Source organism: Glandiceps talaboti, chromosome 10, assembly GCF_964340395.1.
Source record: "Glandiceps talaboti chromosome 10, keGlaTala1.1, whole genome shotgun sequence".
NCBI lineage: Eukaryota > Metazoa > Hemichordata > Enteropneusta > Spengelidae > Glandiceps > Glandiceps talaboti.
This window is the reverse complement of record NC_135558.1, coordinates 17,493,122-17,513,360: the sequence shown is the minus strand read 5'-3', so window position 1 is coordinate 17,513,360 and position 20,239 is coordinate 17,493,122. Positions and strand designations below refer to the sequence as shown.

General features: G+C 34.6%; 2 protein-coding genes across 2 annotated transcripts; one reads left to right on the top strand and one right to left on the bottom strand.

Annotated features, from left to right (window-relative positions):
* Positions 1–2,376: 2,376 nt before the first annotated feature.
* On the bottom strand, positions 2,377–12,060 carry LOC144441214 (28S rRNA (uridine-N(3))-methyltransferase-like). The gene is made up of 12 exons (XM_078130772.1): positions 12,004–12,060; positions 11,032–11,062; positions 10,274–10,405; positions 10,013–10,101; positions 8,800–8,870; positions 7,667–7,756; positions 6,825–6,874; positions 6,104–6,234; positions 5,343–5,424; positions 4,575–4,776; positions 2,932–3,079; positions 2,377–2,511 (listed from the first exon to the last, which is right to left on the bottom strand). The coding sequence occupies exons 1-12, from the start codon at positions 12,055–12,057 to the stop codon at positions 2,446–2,448; spliced, it is 1,146 nt and encodes a 381-aa protein (XP_077986898.1). The 5' UTR covers positions 12,058–12,060; the 3' UTR covers positions 2,377–2,445.
* A 267-nt stretch (positions 12,061–12,327) lies between these two features.
* Positions 12,328–19,256, top strand: LOC144440943 (eukaryotic translation initiation factor 3 subunit G-like). Its single transcript, XM_078130415.1, has 10 exons — positions 12,328–12,374; positions 12,480–12,523; positions 13,754–13,842; positions 14,470–14,529; positions 14,950–15,054; positions 16,159–16,312; positions 16,908–17,021; positions 17,790–17,923; positions 18,292–18,398; positions 19,112–19,256. Exons 1-10 carry the CDS (start codon positions 12,355–12,357, stop codon positions 19,125–19,127), a joined length of 843 nt encoding a protein of 280 aa, XP_077986541.1. The 5' UTR covers positions 12,328–12,354; the 3' UTR covers positions 19,128–19,256.
* The last annotated feature ends 983 nt before the right edge of the window (positions 19,257–20,239 follow it).

Below are 20,239 nucleotides of genomic sequence, written 5' to 3'. Positions count from 1 at the left end.
TTTAGGCAGTCATATAATTATGTATAAATCATAATTTATGTCCCCTCTGTTCAAATACAATACTGTATTATTCATATTCACGTAGAGTTCCTGATAGATGGCCATATATCATTGGCGATGTCAACATTCTACGATCGTATTTACTTAAAAAAACAATGGCTGTGTCAACTTTGCTTGCTAGCTTGTTTTTTTGTTTTTTTTTATCTTGACGGATTTCATATCAGTTGCTTACTTAAATAATTTTATAAAAAATGTCCAAAGAGCTGAAACAAATAAATTCGTCTATCTGTGGTTTAATCAATTACTACAATTGGGATATGCAAAAACCATTCTTCAGAAATGTAAAACTGTTTTGTTTTTTTTATATACATGTAACATTGGTACACTGGAAAATAAACAGAAATGGGAAGCTAGCAACTTTCGCTTGAGTTTTCAGTCTTGCCATTCCATCGAATTATCTTATAATAAAAGGTTATCAGTAGTTATCATTTTCAGATTAAAAAAAGTTCATGGCCCTTACAGTTGCTTCCCGTTTATCGACCTAAAAATATTACGTGGTTCCGATTACGCTCAATTTTAGAATAGGTGGGGTAGGTAGACTTTTTATTTTATTTTTTTTCATATGTGAGTGTACCACCATAGTTATGTTTTCCGTTGTTTTCCATATAGTTTCTGTGTTATTGGTTTCTTCCCATTAGATAATACAGATTGGAAGAACAGTTTTGTATTGTCTTTTTAAGTTGATGTCAGTTTCCGCATCTACTAGGGTCAGCATGAAAAACTAGGTTGGGTCGGGTAACCGGAACCAAACAATTTTTACAGGCCTTATGTTCTATTAGCTGAATCGTACATAGCTTTAGTGTGTATACTAAAAAGTTCAACTTTCCCCCACTACCATCCTGCAAACCTCCCCCCCCCAAAAAAAACAAAACAACAACAACAACAACAACATACACACACAAAAAAAAACCCACACACAAAAAAAACCTACCCCCACCCCCAAATAACCCAAGCCAACAAAAAATAAATAAAAATAAAACAACAACTTGGTTAAGATAACATAAACATACTAGTTCGTTTGGTGAAGATGAAGGATGCGTAAATGTTCTTTGCGATGTTCATTTGTTTGTTAAAACCAATATGACAGTTTACTGTCCCTTTTCTTTTAGTACTTTAGAGCAAGTGTGTATGTGGGGCAGATGTCATTTGCTTGTTCATGATTGACTCTGCAGTTGTCTTCACTGAAGTGGGGAGGGTAATTTTTCTGTTTCCCCATGGATCTGCAGACTGCATGGGCTGAACAAACACAATAAAAAAAAAGACCGACATGGGGGTATTTACGGTAAGTGATGCACACGGTGACCAGAAACAATTTTTTTTGGCCTTTAATTTTGGATGGCGAACTACCTATCTGATTAAAATCTAATGTTTAGGTTTGCTGCTAGTTTGGGTTGATCTGTTCACCGTGATATTTGCTATGAACAATCCATTGTTTTAAATGTCTATATATTTACCTGACATCACGATGAAAGTGTAAACATTATGTACAAGTAAAACATGTTGCTAAATTGACTCTATACGTATAGTGTAACGCATTTGTGTAGTCTTGCATTTTATAGCCATTCAAGGTAACAGAGTAAAGTTAATTGTCGAAATATCTTTCAAAAGTATCATTTATTCAAAAGTGACATAAAGAACTACTTATGAGTAGAAAAAAACAACATATAATTCACTCACATTATATTTATCAACAACATACTTCTGAAAGATGCTGCTTAATAACTGACGATTCATCTCAGTGTGTTATGAAGAACAGGGGTTAATGACCACTATGTTTGATGTAGATAGCGGCAATCAATGCAAAGTCTACATATAATACCAAGGACAGGTCAAGCAAAACCAGAGTTAATATAATAATTGAACTTAGCCCCCCCCCCCCCCATCCAGAAATGTTTCTGGTCAGGACATTTTATGTAAAATGGTGCGATATGATCCGTTTTTTTTTTTAAATAATCAACAAACCTGTCACTCAGTCTACTATTTATAGTGTGTATGTGGGGCAGATGTCATTTGCTTGTTCCTGATTACAATTGTCTTCACTGAAGTAGGGAGGGTTATTTTTGTGTTTCATCCTGGATCTGCAGACTGCATGGGCTGGCCAAACACACACAAAAAAAATGGGGGTCTTTAAGGGATGCGTATGCTGACCAGAAACAATTCTTTTTTTTTTTGCTTTAACTGCTCGCTATAAGATTTGTCTGTTACACATTTTCATAATCCCAGTTATTCAAGGAGCGATAAACTGTTCGTATGAATAATCAAATCGTACATGACACACAAACAAAATATGAAGATTGCTTGGTAAAATGGACATAAAATATTTTATTATAACTGTTTGAAAATAAAATTCAAAATTATATAAAATATCACAATAAATAATAAATGTCATGATGATTGGATAGCTTGTGTGATCTTGGGTCTCAGTGTTGCCATGGAGATAAGAATGGCTTCCTGAAAAACCAACAGACAAAAATGTTAGTAATTTGATGTGATGTCAGTCAGATGAAATACATTCATATCAAGCTAATTTATAGTACTTCTTCTGGTTTAATTACTCTCATCTTTCTCAAATTCTCAAAGTATGGTATAACAAAACCTTATAAAGTGTGAGGGCCAATGTGGCGGCATCAATCACAGCATATTTGTACAAGTACTTGCGATGATTTCTGTGGTCAAGACTTCACGAATGAAGCGAGTGAAGTGTAGTAGAACACTGGGCAACTTAATGTAGTACAGCAGAATTTTATCCTATGATTTCTTGAAAACAAAATGGCCTGACCTACATAACAATGTAATCAATTGTTATGCAAATTTTCCAAGACTTCATCATTATCATCAGGGGAGGGAGGGTACAGGACTTGCATGACATACCTCTGTTCTGATAGTTCTACTGCCTTGTTCAATACATGTATTCAAGTACATATCAAACAAGTCTTCTACTTCAGTTACTTTTAACCTCTCATCGCAATCCAAACTGTACTCCAGTCCTTTCAATCCTCCAAATACAACTAACAGATGACTGGGTGTGAATAAAAATGTGAAATAACAGTAAGGTACACATTGACATATGAATTTTAGGGTTGGAAATAATGTTTTGTGACCTTTGACACTCATGGCATTTGATCTTCATGAGCAACAAGACATTTGACCAGCTTTTAAAAATTCAAGGCATTTACATAATTTTCCTTTTAAAGATCTAGCATTTGACCCATTAAAGACCATTTAAGACTTTCAAACTTTAATGGATTATACAGTTTATATTTAACTGTGTGAGAGAGAGAGAGAGAGAGAGAGAGAGAGAGAGAGAGAGAGAGAGAGAGAGAGAGAGAGAGAGAGAGAGAGAGAGAGAGAGAGAGAGAGAGAGAGAGAGAGAGAGAGAGAGAGAGAGAGAGAGAGAGAGAGAGAGAGAGAGAGAGAGAGAGAGAGAGAGAGAGAGAGAGAGAGTGAGCTACCACATTGTCTAAGCTGTCTGGTCTTATATTCGGAACAGTAGACCAAATATGGTGTGTATTGAGCTGAATTCTATGGAATCGAGCACACCGTGAATTGTCTTCTCTCCAGACACTAAGCAGTGAAAAATAGACACTGTGTATAGGCTTGCAATGTTCTCTCTCCAGGCTAGTTTGCAAGAATGCTGCCGAATTTGCATAATACTTTACATATCAATAATAGTATATATAATAATCAGCATGTATTATACATTAAAACGTACTCTGACATGTTTATAACCAGACTGTATAATGCAGTATTTTCTGTTCAAACTTGGCTTAATACAACTAACACAACCTGCGAAAAAACACCAGTGCGTTCTTTTGCATGTGATAAGTAGAAGTGAGACAAGTTTCATTCAAAGACATGAGAGAAATCAGTGTCGGTAACTTATCAAAGTATGAACACCACATGAGCCCTGAATCTCTTAAGTCTGTTTACTGTTAGAACACTACACATTATAACGATGGAACGACTATTACTGTTACATTATAACTTCCACAGATATAAACAGATTGATAAAAACGTTGTATGAAACTACATCAAAGGCACCCCCTGTTGGTTTTGTATCAGTTGCATTGTTGTTTTTACCTCATTTTGCATTGTGTGAAGTCTTTCCTTCATTCAAGCAAATGAACTGGGTTTTTTTTTGCAGGTTGTATTTGAAAGACAATACCTTATTGAACACAGAAATTGAACACAGAAAAGATTTTGTTAAAACTAATATAGAATAGTTTAGAAGGTTAGATCTTTTGACTACTAACATTTGAAGCGTAACTTCTTTTTCTCTCTCTCTCTCTTCTTACTCCCTCTGGTTACCTCATTTTGTTTTGTTTGTTTCTATATGTGATTATACTAGTCATATCTTCTCTAATTTTTTAGTACTGTATGTATTTTAATTTTCTGTTAGTGCTGCTCCTAACATGCCTTGTGAGCCAATGATACAAAAGAAATGCAATAAATAAATAAATAAATAAATAAATAAATAAATAAATAAATAAATAAATAAATAAAGACAAACATACCTAAACTTTGGCAGTGTAACTTGGTCAGCATTCTCTCCTCTATCTGATGTACCAATGGATAAGTCGTAGCCACCTTTATATGGACATTCAGAGAATATACTAGCGAGACTGGATGCTAGCCTTACAGAATATCCCCAGTATAAACCTCTATCAACTCGTGGTGCTATGGGTGCTACTACTTGGCCTAAGTGAAACTTCTTTTCTGTTGAGGAAAAATTAGAAAATGAGGAACCTGTGGAGTGACTGTGAAAGCCTTCAATACTTCTACTTGGACTGTGATACGATGGTATGTAATATGCATGTCTATAGGCCAACTTGCCTATCGGTTTCTATAGGTTTCTATAGGCATTAATGTCTCTAGGCCAAACCGCCTATAGGATCCTATAGGTTTCTATAGGCATGAATGTCTATAGGCCAACTCGCCTATAGGTTTCTATAGGATCCTATAGAATCCTATAGGATCCTATAGGCTATTTCTGTAAGGGATGTACATGTAGCCATGTATCCATGTCATAAAGTACCAGACCTGGGTGCATTGTGGGATAGATTGACTTGGGAGAGCATTGACAATGTGATGTATCACCTTTGTGCTTGGTTTCTAAGAAATCTGATATTGTATGTCTGAGAAATGACATATTACGGATGGAAGGGCAGACAGACAGAAACCTTTGAATATTCCATCCTTTCAATTTGGGAAACTAAAAATACATATTAATCAATTAATTTTGATTTGAGCCAAATTCATTCAATAGAAAATCCATTCCTTACCTTTTCCTGATAGTACTCCTTTGTTATCTAATTTGACAGTAACTCGGACTCCGGCTTTCAACTGTCTGTCGATTCTCACTTCCTAAAATAAAAGCAAACTGTGGTATGACTATGAAATCTCACACAAAATGGTGTTTGAGAAAAACTACCGAGCTGTGTTTGCAACTGCCGTTCACATTAACTGACATTGATTACTCGTGAGCAATGGTACATGTAGTCTTGGTTACCCAGCCTCACCACTGATGGCTCACTTCATGGTTGAGTAAGAGTCTGGGGCATATTGCAGAGCAGAGGTCCTTCATGTAAGTAAGAATATGGGCGCTGTTGAGATCTATGACAGTCACTGATTAGTTGAAAATTATTCCAAAGTTTCATTTTCACAAACTCTGTATACATTTCACAGAAATCATAGGTTAGGTATAAACATTTTGAAAATCGTCTTTGTTCTAAGGTTAACCAAAAAGCTCTTAGCAAGAGTTGCTACTTTGTGATTTTACTGCAGAGGTCATGTTGTGTATCGGCCTCTCAAAGCAGCCATCTTGAACCAATCACTGATGTTGTAATGCCTCAGACTCTCTGCTGGGGGTGGAGACTAGAGTAATGTATAAATGGATGAATAGTACAGTTGGTAATCTATACACTACGTGATGGTGATGGCAAAGCTGACCAGTCACCTTGCACTGACAAATATCTGCTGTTGCTGAAATTTGACCCTTTTTTATTCTCTCTGTATAATGGTACAACTTATGACATGTACATACCTTTCTCATTCCAGTATTAACAAAGGACCCCTTGCCTTCCTTGGCTGGTCTATCTAACACCACACCTTCTCTGTACTCGGCTTCATCATCTACTCTCATATGGTGAGGGCAGTCCAGTGGATTGAGTACTCCTTTGTGTAAATATGACAAAAAAAACAGGAATTATCCAATGTATATGATGAGATAGTACAATACAATGTATCAGTGTTTTTGCTAAGGTGTGGGAACCCTGGTAACAGGTAGGGGTAAATTTGGTAAAACTGGTATACTTCCCATACATTGTAATATAATTATGGTGAGGAATCCTGGTAAAATGACAGGAGAACTCTGGTAAGTTTTACATACATATTGACCTTAAAAAAACATTGAATATACATATACTGTGTGATTTTTTGGACTTACAAGGTTATTTTTTTTATCACACAATGTTTTCCTAACAATCAGAAATTATAATACATTCATAATAATAACACTGTAAACTTAGATATTTTTGCTACTAGAACATTTTGAGATTTTAGTCTTCAATTTCAAAGACTACTCTTTCCAAATTTCTAAGCTACTGCGTACTGCATTTATATACAAGAAGGCATTCAGTCACTACTTATTTCCATGGTTTTTTGAGTGAAAGTAAATCTGTAGCGAAAGTTTCTCGGTATTTTTTTCGACCAAGATTAAATAATACTTTTATGTACTGTTTTGTTTTAATTTCATTTATAATTACCTGCATACTGCAAATCTGAATGTTTTGGGAAAAAGTGTTTCCGTAAATATCTGTAAACAAAAACAAACATAGACGTCAATAAAAGCTACATGTATGGACATATCGCCTTCATTACCAATGAAAGGCAAATGTATACAATTTCTCCTAGCAGTCTTAAAGTCAAAGGTCAAAAGGTTAAGGTCAAAATACATTCATGTGGTTTCAGTATTATTATTTTTGTATGTAATACAATTAGATGTTATTCTCCAAAATTTTTCTTCATTCATCCAAGGAAACTACGAGTGACCTAAGGGGCGTTTGTCATATGAGTAGCTACACAAGTAGTGACAACCTTTAGGTCACGAATATTTTCTGGCTGAATGTAGAAAGTAATTGGAGAATAACATAATTATACCAGCGCCAGTAATATCAAAGAAAAATTGGGGAAAGTAATGACAATTTTGAACATTTTGACTTAAATTTAAAACACAGCAGAACCCAATGGCGTAGACAAACGTTGTTGTGATATGAAACGACCAAAGTATATACTCCATATTTTTTTGTTCTAAATCATAGTAAATGGCTCGTGCATGGTATAATGCTTAGTGTAATTTTATGTAAACTGTAAAAAATCTTGTTCTAAATTCTCCAATTTATTTCACATATTTTAACTTCTGATGACAAACTTCCACTTGCGAAATTTTTTGGATGTAAAAAAAAATAGTGTATCTGTTGAAGGACATGTTGTATACATGTAGTTTCAATATGATGTGTTTTGTATGCTGTACAATGCTTGCTAAGCCATGCAGTTCTAGTTATGCAATATACATATTGTTAAAAAAAAGAAGTTCTTTTACACTTACTGTGGACATTCTAAGTACTGAAGTATTCGAGCGAGTTGTACATTTGCATTCCCTTTCTTACCAATTCCTTGAAAAACTCCTTCTGTACTCCTGCAATATAACGATAATTAAAATTCATTTTAAAATATTGCACATTTCAACAACAACAACAACAACAACAATAAATTTAATATAAGTTAAAAAATGTAATATGAATATTTCAGCAATGTGATTACGCTTCTTTTTTCTAAAAGTACATGTAGAACAGTGGATAACTTGTGTTTGACAGTAAATTGTAGTTCATATTAGTGGTGGGTTAAACACTATTTCTGGTTTAATATGTGATTTTCTACTTTAAAACTGACCCTAACCCTAACCACTAACTTTGTAGTAATACCTCACAGCTACATATGTACACTTGGAAGTTTACCAAACAAAGTACTAGGTTGCTGCAGATGACAATACCTCTCTTGCGGAGATCTAGCAAGCCCTTGACAACTCCTTTGGCAATATGCGACCTGTGATCACTTTTATAAGTTAGCAGTATTGCCTAAGGGTCTAGCAGTTAGACTTCTAAACCCCCTAACTTGAATGCAATTGTGTATTTATCGCACAATTAATCTACTCTACTACATTCTTGTCATTTTTTTTCTGTAAACAAATATCGATTATCCTTCAAAGTTATATGATATTTGAAATATGTGTTTGCACTTATTATTATTATGACTATCAGAAATCCTGTTTTTTACTTCAACGTGATATTCATGTAAATAAGTTGAAATCTACATATTACTTTGTTGCTTTATCAGTTAAATTGTATTCAGAAAATAAAACTACATGTATATCAAGTTTCATCATAGACGCAGGAGAGCACTCTCTCCAATATCTATGGTTACATTCATGACCACATTCACAAAAGGTTAACACAGATTTTTGTACTGTGAGGTCAATTTTTTCTACTTCATAGGTACAGTAAATTCTTATCAACGTTTATTCAACAACTGGTCGAGGCATAGCTAAGATACTTCTTTTTGAAAACAACTGCTAGGTGGGTAAACAAAAATATGACAGCTTTGGTCTAGTGATAGATTACACATTGATTTCATATATTCAAATGTTTGTTCAGTGAAGTAATATATTATTATAGTACTTACTGCTTAGTTGATCCCGATTCATCAAATATAATGACTTCATCTACATTGAATATCACACTAGCACGGGCTATCTGAAAATAAAATGATACAGTTCTAAGTACATTATGCACTGTTATCAGAGCTCAAAATTAATGCTGGCCCAGTGACTCAGGGCTAGTAAAGCATCAGTCAGGACCAGAAGATTTTGGAAAGACTTGCCAAAATGGACTCGTAGATTTTGCTGGAATGTTCGCTCACAACATTTTTTTATAATTTTCAAAAAATATGTATTTTATTCAACCATGCACTCTTGTAACAACATACAGCACTGGTAATCATAAAACGTTGTGTTTGCGGTTGAAGACAAATCTCAGTTGTACAGAAACAATGAAACCCTTACATGTGACAGTTGTTTAAATAATTATTGTCCTTAATTGTATGTGTACACTTGACTGAAAATGGTCATCAGATGTACGTACAAATAAAATATCTTCGTTACTAATGTAAGAAATATTTCAAACAGGAGATTCAGGATGAAAATTGACAATTATATATATACATATATATATATATATAATATATATATATATATATATATATATATATATATATATATATATATATATATATATATATATATATATATATATATATATATATATATATATATATATATATATATATATATAAAATTCTCAATGTAAATACAAGAGATATCATTCGTTTGACATACTGCGAATAACTTTGGATTGTACAAGGAAATCTTTTCTCGTGGACTATGTTTAGAACTCAGTACAACGCAAAGTACATGTATAGCAACTCTACACTTCACTGGTCCCTGCGTACATTGCGTACATACAGAGGTAACTAGTAATCGCACCTCACGCTCTCATTGGTTGAGACGACCGACAACCCAAAACTATACTGTAAAGAATTGTGGGAATAAATATATACACATTTCCATAGTAATCCAATTTGTTATTTTTGTTTCTTTGATCTCTTATTTGTCACGGCGTCTATGTTTTATGTCCTTGTTTTATACATTCTCTTGTCTACCTGTTTGATGTACTAAGGCAACTAATCCATACTTGGTTAGAGGTTCCTCTACTGACAAGATTGAGATTACTAGTTACGTGCGGTCTCACACAAACTGATAGGTCACATGATCAATGACACAGGGACCAGCACACACTCTACATGTCACTAAATTTTATGGTCTATAATATAAACTCACCTGTCCAGCAAGGTATGTTCTCAGTTCTGGTGATTGTGCATTGTCTAAAATAGAACCTGGTAATGCTATGCTTACTGTCCATTTACGACCTAGTACAGGAGGAAGACACAACAAGTACATTTACTATAATTAGTCTGTAATCATCTATTGATACATTTTCATATTGATGTAAACTATACAGACACACTCACACACACACACACACACACACACACACACACACACAAATACATGAAGAGTTATAACTGTATGAAATCTCACCAAACTGTTTCTTTTTATCTTTGTTGTTCTCTTCTTGTTTCTTGGCGAGTTCAAGAGCTTCTTTAGCCTTTTTCTCTTTCTTCAGTTTTTTTGCCAGTACAGCTTCTGTTGTAGCAGCCTTTCTTTTCTTGACTGCAAAACAAGAATAATTAATATCCAATGAGAAAGATGAGTAATAACAGGATTCTTTTAAAAAGCCAACTAAGCTACCAGGATTTCCCAGTTTTTTTTATCAGTTTTCCAGGAATATTCAGATCAACCATGGTCATTTTCCAGGAATGCTGACCAGCGAAATTCATTTTGCAAATGCATGAAATAAACAAAAAAATATTGCAAAACATAGTTTGACAATCGATAGGGTTCAGCAAGCTGATGTGTGAGGGCGCCCCACTACCTTACAGACTGGGGTATTGAAATTTTGTTTATAAAAGTTCACAATCATGGCAGGGCTCAAAATTAACAGTAGTTCCGTGTCCACAGACTACTAATTCTTGTCATATCATGGGGTTACCATAATTTGCAGCTGGTAGCCCACTCATGTTACCATTGACTATGCAAAGATTTAAAAGGATAGACGATTTACAGACATATACAGCCAATAGAGGAATTTGTTTTCAGTTCAGGAATATGAGACTATTGGTCACGAATCCTTTCTGAAATTGGTAGCCCACTAGAACTACCAAAGAAAAAAAGCTAATTTCAAGCCCGGCATGGTTTTATAGTAATTAGTGATAAAGTGAATAACTATGACTCCTTGCCTTCCTTCTTCCATTTCCTCCAGTCTTCTCCCTGGAAATTGTAAAATAAATCAAGAAAATATTGTAATCAATCATTTTTATTTGTTTAATAATTATTATTATAAAATCTCATTATTCATGGTAAAACTCAATAAGTGTTACAAACAATGCAAAGTGTTGCTGGGTCGGCTTCTTTCCATTTAATCATAATAATGGTAACGATAATTATAATAATAGTACATGTATTGGTAATATTCAGTCTTGAGAATTCCCAGCATTCCATTGGTAACAATTGTATTATTTTTTATGAATTTGTTGACAAAAGAAGACAATCAGAAATATTAGCGTCATCAACAAGAGAACACTGAATCACTGAATTCGCAGCTAATCACTAGTGTTCACAGGTGCTATGCACTTGGCTAGGTATTACTAATACACACACACACACACACACACACACACACACATATATATTGCGCTCTGCCACTGCGGTATAGAGCACAGTTTGATACTCACCGTGTTATATATATATATATATATATATATATATATATATATATATATATATATATATATATATATATATATATATATATATATATATATATATACCAACCAATCAATCAATCAATCAATCAATTAATCAATAACAACAATTGAACTCAATTAATTAGTAACAATATTTGAAAATAGTGTTGCTATTGAACCTTAAACCTGTCAACTACTGCCAAGAAACGGAGAGAACTTCAATTATTATAAGAACAAATAATATCCAGTTTGTTTACAATACAATGTGCATGCATGGGAGTCCAGCACATACACTGTACAGTACTACCAGCTGGCCGCTCCACATGTCCCCACAGTGCAGTGTCACGTTATATCATTTATTGCGAAAAGTTTGGTGACCTGATCGAAATGGGCACACACCCTCTTCATCATGCACTTACTGAAAACATTGATATTTAAAAACACAATTGATCATTTATTACTTACAGAGCTCCCTGCTTCGGGTTTCTCGATTGGTTTCTCGCTCACGTTGTCGGCCATGGCAGATTATTACCCACAATGCATCTTTACTACATAGGTTTCTTAAAATGAATTCAAAACATTCTTCATCGGTATAGATAAAATGATGAAAATAAGTCTATCTGTGTCAATATGAAGCCTTTGATTCTTCCATACCGATATGAACTAAGTGGAGGTTTAGAATCACCATGTATGTGCATACTTTGTCGTATTTAATAAAAAATATGCTCTTGCACAATATCCTACTATTAAATTTTAGTAAGTTAAAGGGCTTCAATTGCGCCATCTCTTGCACCATATTTTCACATCAAGCACAAGATGCCTGTCACAGACTCCGAGTAAGTATTAATTTTTCGTGAAATTCCCATTCTTTTTAGAAATTCTTGACTTTCTTTCCAATTTTATAAGAATCAGAAGAATAATTAGAACTTATTATTTTGCAGTGTAAAGCCGAGTTGGGCTGATCTGGTCGAGGAAGCCGGAGATGGTGAGTGCGAAAATTGGGAAAATGTGTCGTGCCATTCATGGCGACATTATGTTTCCTATTTTAATGTTTTGATGATTGTCGAGATGGAATTTGTCGTGTTAAGTCCTAGTGTTAGAGATTTTTGTGATACACGAATTATTTTATATATTGACAAAGTTTATAGATTGAATGAAGAAAGAATATCACCGTGTTATTTGATAGTTTGTGTATGACTCAGGAGAAAGTGAATGTGTAGGATTTGCACATGTACAATCACAATCCGTATTGTCACCATGACCTAGCTATTTTCACACATCTCGCCAGATGCATGCTCAGAAAAACACGAGAAGCCATGATTATCATGAATACAAAACAGTCATTACAGCAGCTTCTGAATTGAAATCATGTCGTTTTTGAGCGGGTTACATACATTTGTATATTATTCAAATGCATAATAATAATACCATCATTGCCAGCAATCTCAACTGGAAATAGTCCTGCTTGCAGACGGTGCACGTACGGGTCTATATTACTGACACAACCCTCAAAAGAAGGAAGGGACGACTTACTCTGTATGCAAGCAGGACTAAACTGGAAGTAGATTCCAAAATCGCCAACCAAGGCCTTAAACACTAATAACAATTAGCGATTCAAAGACAAATATAATATGTTGTTTGTCTTTTTTTATGGAACTGAATGATGTATGTCCATTCAAATGAATATTAGTATTAAAGTTATTGAATTCTCAGTACCTGAAATAAAATATTACTGCCGAGGTGTATCATAAAAATAATGAACGTTTGATTCGCTGGTCGACACCAAAACTTCTGCTCTATGCACTTCATATGCATTTCTGTAGGCGGGCATGAGAGTAAGGGGACCTTCTTGTTCTGTTTTGACCATTTAGCACGAGGTAAAATACTATTTGCAGTTACTGAGAATAAGTTGACCTTCCTGTTGTGTTTTGCCCATCTACAATGTAGCATGAGGTAAAATGCTATTGCACATACTAAGAATTGTGTCTGACTGACTAGTATCAGACTACTGGTACTCAGCGGTACATGTAGCACATGGCTGGCACTAAAACACTTTGCAGCCCCCTGCATGTGTTTGCAACTGGAAGTGTTAATGTTTGCACTAACCTTACTCATATGTTAACACCCGGCCTAGTCACTGTCAACATCAGCCAGACAATGGGGTTAGTTCATCACTTAATTTTGAGCTGTATTGTTGTTGTCTTTTTTTTCCCAGATTCCCTTCCCCCAATTTCCGAAACAATAATAGACAATGTCAAGACAGTAATTGAGTATAAACTAAATGACGATGGAAAGAAAATAAAGGTGAGATGAGTACTTAAATTTTACATTTGAGTAAACCTGTTGTATATGTACATTCATTCATTCATGATTCATTCATTCATTCATTGTATTAAAAGAATAAACTGTGATGGATGGGCACAACCTGATGAACATGAAAACTACAGAGAAGAAAATTTAAACGACAGTCATTATTTACAATATCACTTGTAATATCAATCGAAGCAATTAGACCAAAGTCACTAGCACTGTTTTCGTTAGTTAAGCCGAGATTTACCATGATCAAATAGTATAACTCAAACTATTCCCCTGCATATTCTCATGACATTGTTTCTAAAGTTAATTCAGTGCATCAAATCATAGTATTCTTGAGTCTGATGTTCATGACTAGAACGTTATGGAATGGTTACACTACAGAAGAAATGACAGCAGTCATAAGTCTGTGATGTTCAACTTCAAAGACTAGATTGGTTGCTCAATAGAGGATCACTGTACATGTATTCAGTAGTTCATGTTGATATTTGGGAGAAGAAGAGAGACTAGATTGATTACACTTCAGAGAATCACTGGGAAGTTACATTTGGGAAATTTCTGAATATGCTTCTTCATATATATTCATATCTAATAATAGTCAATGTTTGTTTTTTGCAGTGTATAAGAACATACAAGATAGAAAAAAGGAAAACATCAAAATCAATTGCACAAAGAAAGGTAAGATATGTTGTATCTTGTGTGTGTGTATGTGTGTACATGTATGTATGTATGTATGTATGTATGTAATGTATGTGTGTGTGTGCGTACGTACGTACGTACGTACGTACGTATGTATGTATGTGTGTATGTATGTATGTATGTATGTGTATGTATGTATGTGTGTATGTATGTGTGTATGTATGTGTGTATGTATGTATGTATGTATGTATGTGTGTGTGTGCATGCGTACGTATGTATGTATGTATGTATGTATGTATGTGTGTGTGTATGTGTGTGTGTGTGTGTGTGTGTGTCACTGTGTGTATTTGTGTCCATCTGGATGTCCATCTAGTGTTACATATATAAATATAATGTTAAAGGAAAGTTTATTCAGTACATGTGCAAATCAAATTCAACCATTCTCGTTACATCTCATAGAAATGGCCTAAATTTGGGGCAGCTGAGAATGACAAACCTGGACCAAATCCATCCACTACTGCCGTATGTGATGATGTATTCATGCAGTTTACAACAAGTAAAGAGGTAAGCATTAGTTGTAGTTGGGAAGTGTTGGTATATTGAACTCTATGTAGGATGTTGTAATGGCACCATGTTCAGTAACGTTACAATATCCAGTATACCATTCTCTCTAGGAGTTACAGAATTTGTGCTATATGATGATTCATGATATCATAACACACTGCTCTGTCAAACTCAAACTCCGAAGATTTTGAAGTCAAACACAGAACTTGAACTAGTTAAAAACATTTTTCATCTGTGCTTTCACACACATTGTATAGTTGAGTGGAAAGAGAGTGATTTCGGTAATAATCGTTCACGATGTGATACATGTACATGTACATGAAATTTGGTACAGACAGTGGTAAATTTGGTCCATAAATAAGACAACCTTTTTAGCACTTGAAAATTCAATGTGGATCATGATATTGAATTTTCAAGTGCCTTAAAATGGTTTACAAGATGAGTAGCAACACAACTCTGTCACATATACAAAGTATTATAATGATATTATTAGCAGAAGAAAGTACACATTGTTTATGTCAGATTTGTTAATCTCAGTCTGTGAAGTGTGCTGTGATGGGGGCGCCCTCATGCATCAGCCAACCTCTTTCACAAGCTGATATGAATGGCATGACATGTCATATTTTACAGGCTAGTAAAACCGATAACCAGGCCATTAGCCCAGGCATAATTAATTCTCAAGTGTCTTGTGTCGAAATTCTCTCGTGTTTAGTTTGAGGTACAAGTTTACATTATATGAAGACAAATCAATGCAACGAATAAGACATAATGAAATTAAATAATCAAATATTTACTCATATATATTTTCTTCATTATATTCAACATATACTCATTTATCCAATGTCGAACAACTATATTGACTTTGATGAAGACAATAAAACAATCCGAGAAAGAAAGGGAGATGTTACCATGTATACCACCTGCAGTATAATGGTTTAACCTATACCAATTAACATATCTGTAGGTCACATGATCACTTTACTTCTAATAAAGACTTAGTACTTAGCAGCAGTACATATGTGTCTTGTGTCTGCATGTGTACGACTGAATGTATGAATCTACAGACCATAACATCAAGTTCTCTCCGTTGTTGTGTTTATGTAGGATGCTCTGAACCAGCAAGACGATGATCCATTGAAGAAGTTGTCAGCACAGAGAATTGTACAGTGTCGTGTGTGTAAAGGCGACCATTGGACAACTAAATGTCCTTATAAAGATACGCTTGAACCATTACAAATGGAAGATGATAAGAATAAACGTAAGTGGCATGCATCTAGCAAGTGACTTCAGTTTATGATGTAATACATGTATTATTGTATGAAGAACATCATAGATACGCAAAATAGAAATTTTTATTTTGTACGTTTATCATGAACTTTTGTTTGCAGTTGGGCGTTTTCAGTTATTAGTTCCAGTAAAATAATGATTCTGCAATAAATGAGTAAGAAAATGGCTGTGAACATCTGACCAAGTTTTGCATTAAGTATGCTATATGATCAGGGACAAACTGCAACACTGACAACAAACACTGCAATATGGACTCACAAAAAAATTCAACCCTGTAAACGTACAGACATGTTTGAGCTCATTTATTGCAGATGTCAGAATACAGAGAAAGTAGAAATTGAAATCTTTGAATCTGTCGTTTTTAATGTCTTTACATGTTCATACCTTAAAATTGTTGTTGTATTTCTTTATTTTTGTACTCATTAGTAAAATTAGGATTGACATTCTTAGCAATGTCAGCTGTTTCTTCTCAGATGTTTTGTGCAATTCTGTGTCACCGTTTTCTGATAGTTCTTTGTCCTTGATGCTGTTTTATGCTAATATTACCAAACATTTGATATTTGCAGCCAAAGTAGACCCAGCAGCACCCAAAGCAGCTGAAAACAAAAGTGGTAAATATGTGCCACCTAGTATGCGTGATGGCGCTAATCGTCGTGGAGAATCAATGGCGTCACGTAGAGGTACATAAACATTTCTATCTTACATGATGATTCATCTTCAAAAAAGTAGATCAGTTTTTTTGCTCTGGTAAGAGGTGAGATCAGTAGTTCAATGTAGGATTAAAAAAACTAAATTCTTTAGTTAGGCCTCGGACCCCTTTTATATAATTATATTTACCAAATTGAAAATGTTTCAGACAGCACAATCAATTTCAAATCAGTATTTACAAATTTGGAGTAGTATGTAGTGCTATGAATATAAAGCCAGTATGTACAGTATAATGATGACAAAATAGTTCTTTTGTTGACACTTTATTTTAGTGCCATGCAGTTATTAAAGCTAAAATTCCCTTCTGACATTTTTTGGTGTTTTTTTTTTTTTAGAAATATTTGTATTTAGGGGTACAAACAGATCCATTGAAATCGTTTTTGTAGGATGAGAACTAAAATGGCTCAAAAGCCCCCAAAGCCCCAAATTAAAAGAATTTAGTTTGTTATCCTATGAACTATTGGTCTTGCCCCTAAAGGAAACTCCTGTTAGTTAGTAGATTCATTTACATTCGTGTTATTAATGTTGAGACGTAGCTTTTCAGAATCTATTCCTGAGTTTAGTGACCAGTTGTCTTTAATGTTGAAATGTCAAGTGACATAACGCCATTTATGTGAAACTTAGCATGGTCAACATCAGCTCAACTGATATACTGTTATATATTATGCAAATATTGCAAGATACACACACAGAACTCATTGATGTTCATTTAATTAACGGATGTCAAATACCGTTTACAGATGAAGGTGCCACTATTCGTGTTACAAATCTGTCTGAAGACACTCGCGAGTCTGATTTACAGGAATTATTCAGACCATTTGGTACGATATCCAGGATATATCTTGCCAAGGACAAGATCACAGGTCAATCAAAGGTAAGAATGATACTGCTGATTACTTCTATGAAAATATTACACATATTGAAATGGAAACCATGTGATGTCCAGAATTTACCAAGAAACTATGAAATAAGAAACATGTGGCTCTCAAAAATAATCCAACTAAATTAATAGTAAAACACACTGCATGTGTAATTATTTGAACTGTAGACATGCCATGCAAAACTTTAAGAATGTTTGTTACATACATTTTGTGTCAGTGTTTGTACGAATGTGTTGCCACTTAATCAAATATGTGAAGGAAGCCATGTTCATCTTCACCTGCTTAGATTTATTGGACAGAATTTATGGCAAAGATTAAATGTACATGTTACTGAGAAAAACGTCCTCTTTACTTTTTCCAGGGTTTTGCATTTATCAATTTCCATCGTCGTGAAGACGCTGCCAGAGCTATTGAAGGGGTGTCTGGTTTTGGTTATGATCATCTTATTCTAAACGTTGAATGGGCAAAGTAAGTGATGGATGTTGTCTTTGATATTTTAACTTCGTGGAACACACTCTTTATTGTCAACATTACTGCAATCTCTGTCATGAAGGTGTACCATCACATTATGAAGTTAAGATAGTGTGTAAAAGTTTATGAGTATAAGGGACGGATAGTTATCTGTTGTTATCACCACAGGAAAATTGTACTTCTATGTACCGTACTTATGTGTTAGCGCCCTCACCCGGGCAAGGGTCCAGTACTTTTGTTTTTACATGCTTTGTTTTTGGTAACACACAGCACACTCTCTCCATTGTGCATTTGGCATGAAAGGAAATGTAATGGACTATATGTTAATCATGATATCAAGAATCAATAGGACAGTAAAATATAGTTTCTTTGGGATGATAAATTAGAAACAATGCAATGTTTCAATCCATCTACTATAGACTTTGATCATGCAATGATTTAGTATCCAGCATTAATGTGTCTCTCCAATCATTTATAATTTACCATTCAAAAGTTACTATTGTGTATATTTTACTTCCCGATGAATAGTTTCTTCAAGCTCCGAACATGCGATGTCTACATTCACCTTTTGTAGTGTTTTGTATACATGTATCAGAACAACATTCCACCAAAAGCTAGACTGTTTTGTTTATATCCGTACATATGTCTCTGTTTGAGAAAATCTAGCAAGTCACAAACACGCCACAATACCTTTGTTTTTTCTCTTTCAGGCCATCGGGTACCTAATCAGCACTGCCCATATCAGTGCTAATTTCCCAGTTCTCCAGCAACCTTTATTCTGTGAGAGTGTAATTTCTGCGATCTACTAGTCTCGCTATTCAGTTATAATGAATAAAGGATGGTTTTACAACCAAAGCTAAACACGATTATTATTTTGTATGACGAAGTACTTTGAGTGTGTGTGTGTGTGTGTGTGTGTTTCTGTTTCTGTTTCTGTGCAGTGCATGCCTTTGTTAGACTGTAAAATACATTACGATATTCTGCCCTCAACAGTTGTGGTTATACAAGGCATTGGTTGATGTGTGAGGTCATGGCATACCGTACAGGCTGAGGCATCATGTATAAAATTCCGTTTAACCTTCAGAAAACCATTGTAACGACCAAGACCCAATAATTTCTACCATACAACCAAGCTTGAATTATGGTCAACATTCCACACACCTTAACCTGCCATTTGGAGGAATGTTTGTTTACATACGTACATACACATACATGTAACTAAGCATTAGTGATATTCTGGTTCAAAATATGACTTAACTCGGGTAACTGTACAGTATAACTTGATTTTATTGAAGTACTAAAAAAGACAAAAATTTCTCCTCACTTTCAATTCTGAGTAAATCTAATTTGTATAGTCACAGACATCGGTCCACATTGTACCACGAGATCTTCCATTTTTATGATAGCTGCCTTATTGTCCCATCTAATAATACTGTGCCAAATGTTCCCCTATGGTACACTTATTGCCTGGCTATGAAGGCAGTAGTAGACATCTGTTACCTCGAGGGCTGTTATGCAGCCACTTATTCCCCAAGGCTGAAAGCCAAGTGAATTAGTTGCTATGTAACAGCATGAGGGATAATATGACTACCAGTACTAGTGCCCATATAAGGCAAGGCAATAAGTGTTTTATTACACATCACATTCTCAGGCACATATTCTCTCCATAGTCACCACAAATCCCTGATAAGACTTCCGTGCTACACGAATATTACCCTAGGGAAAATAGAACATAAATAGTGCCTCCAATATGCAAATTGAGGTCACTATGGGTCAGCAGTCCATACCATGTGGTACGATCTAAGCCAATCACTGAAGGCTATATGAATACAATGTGT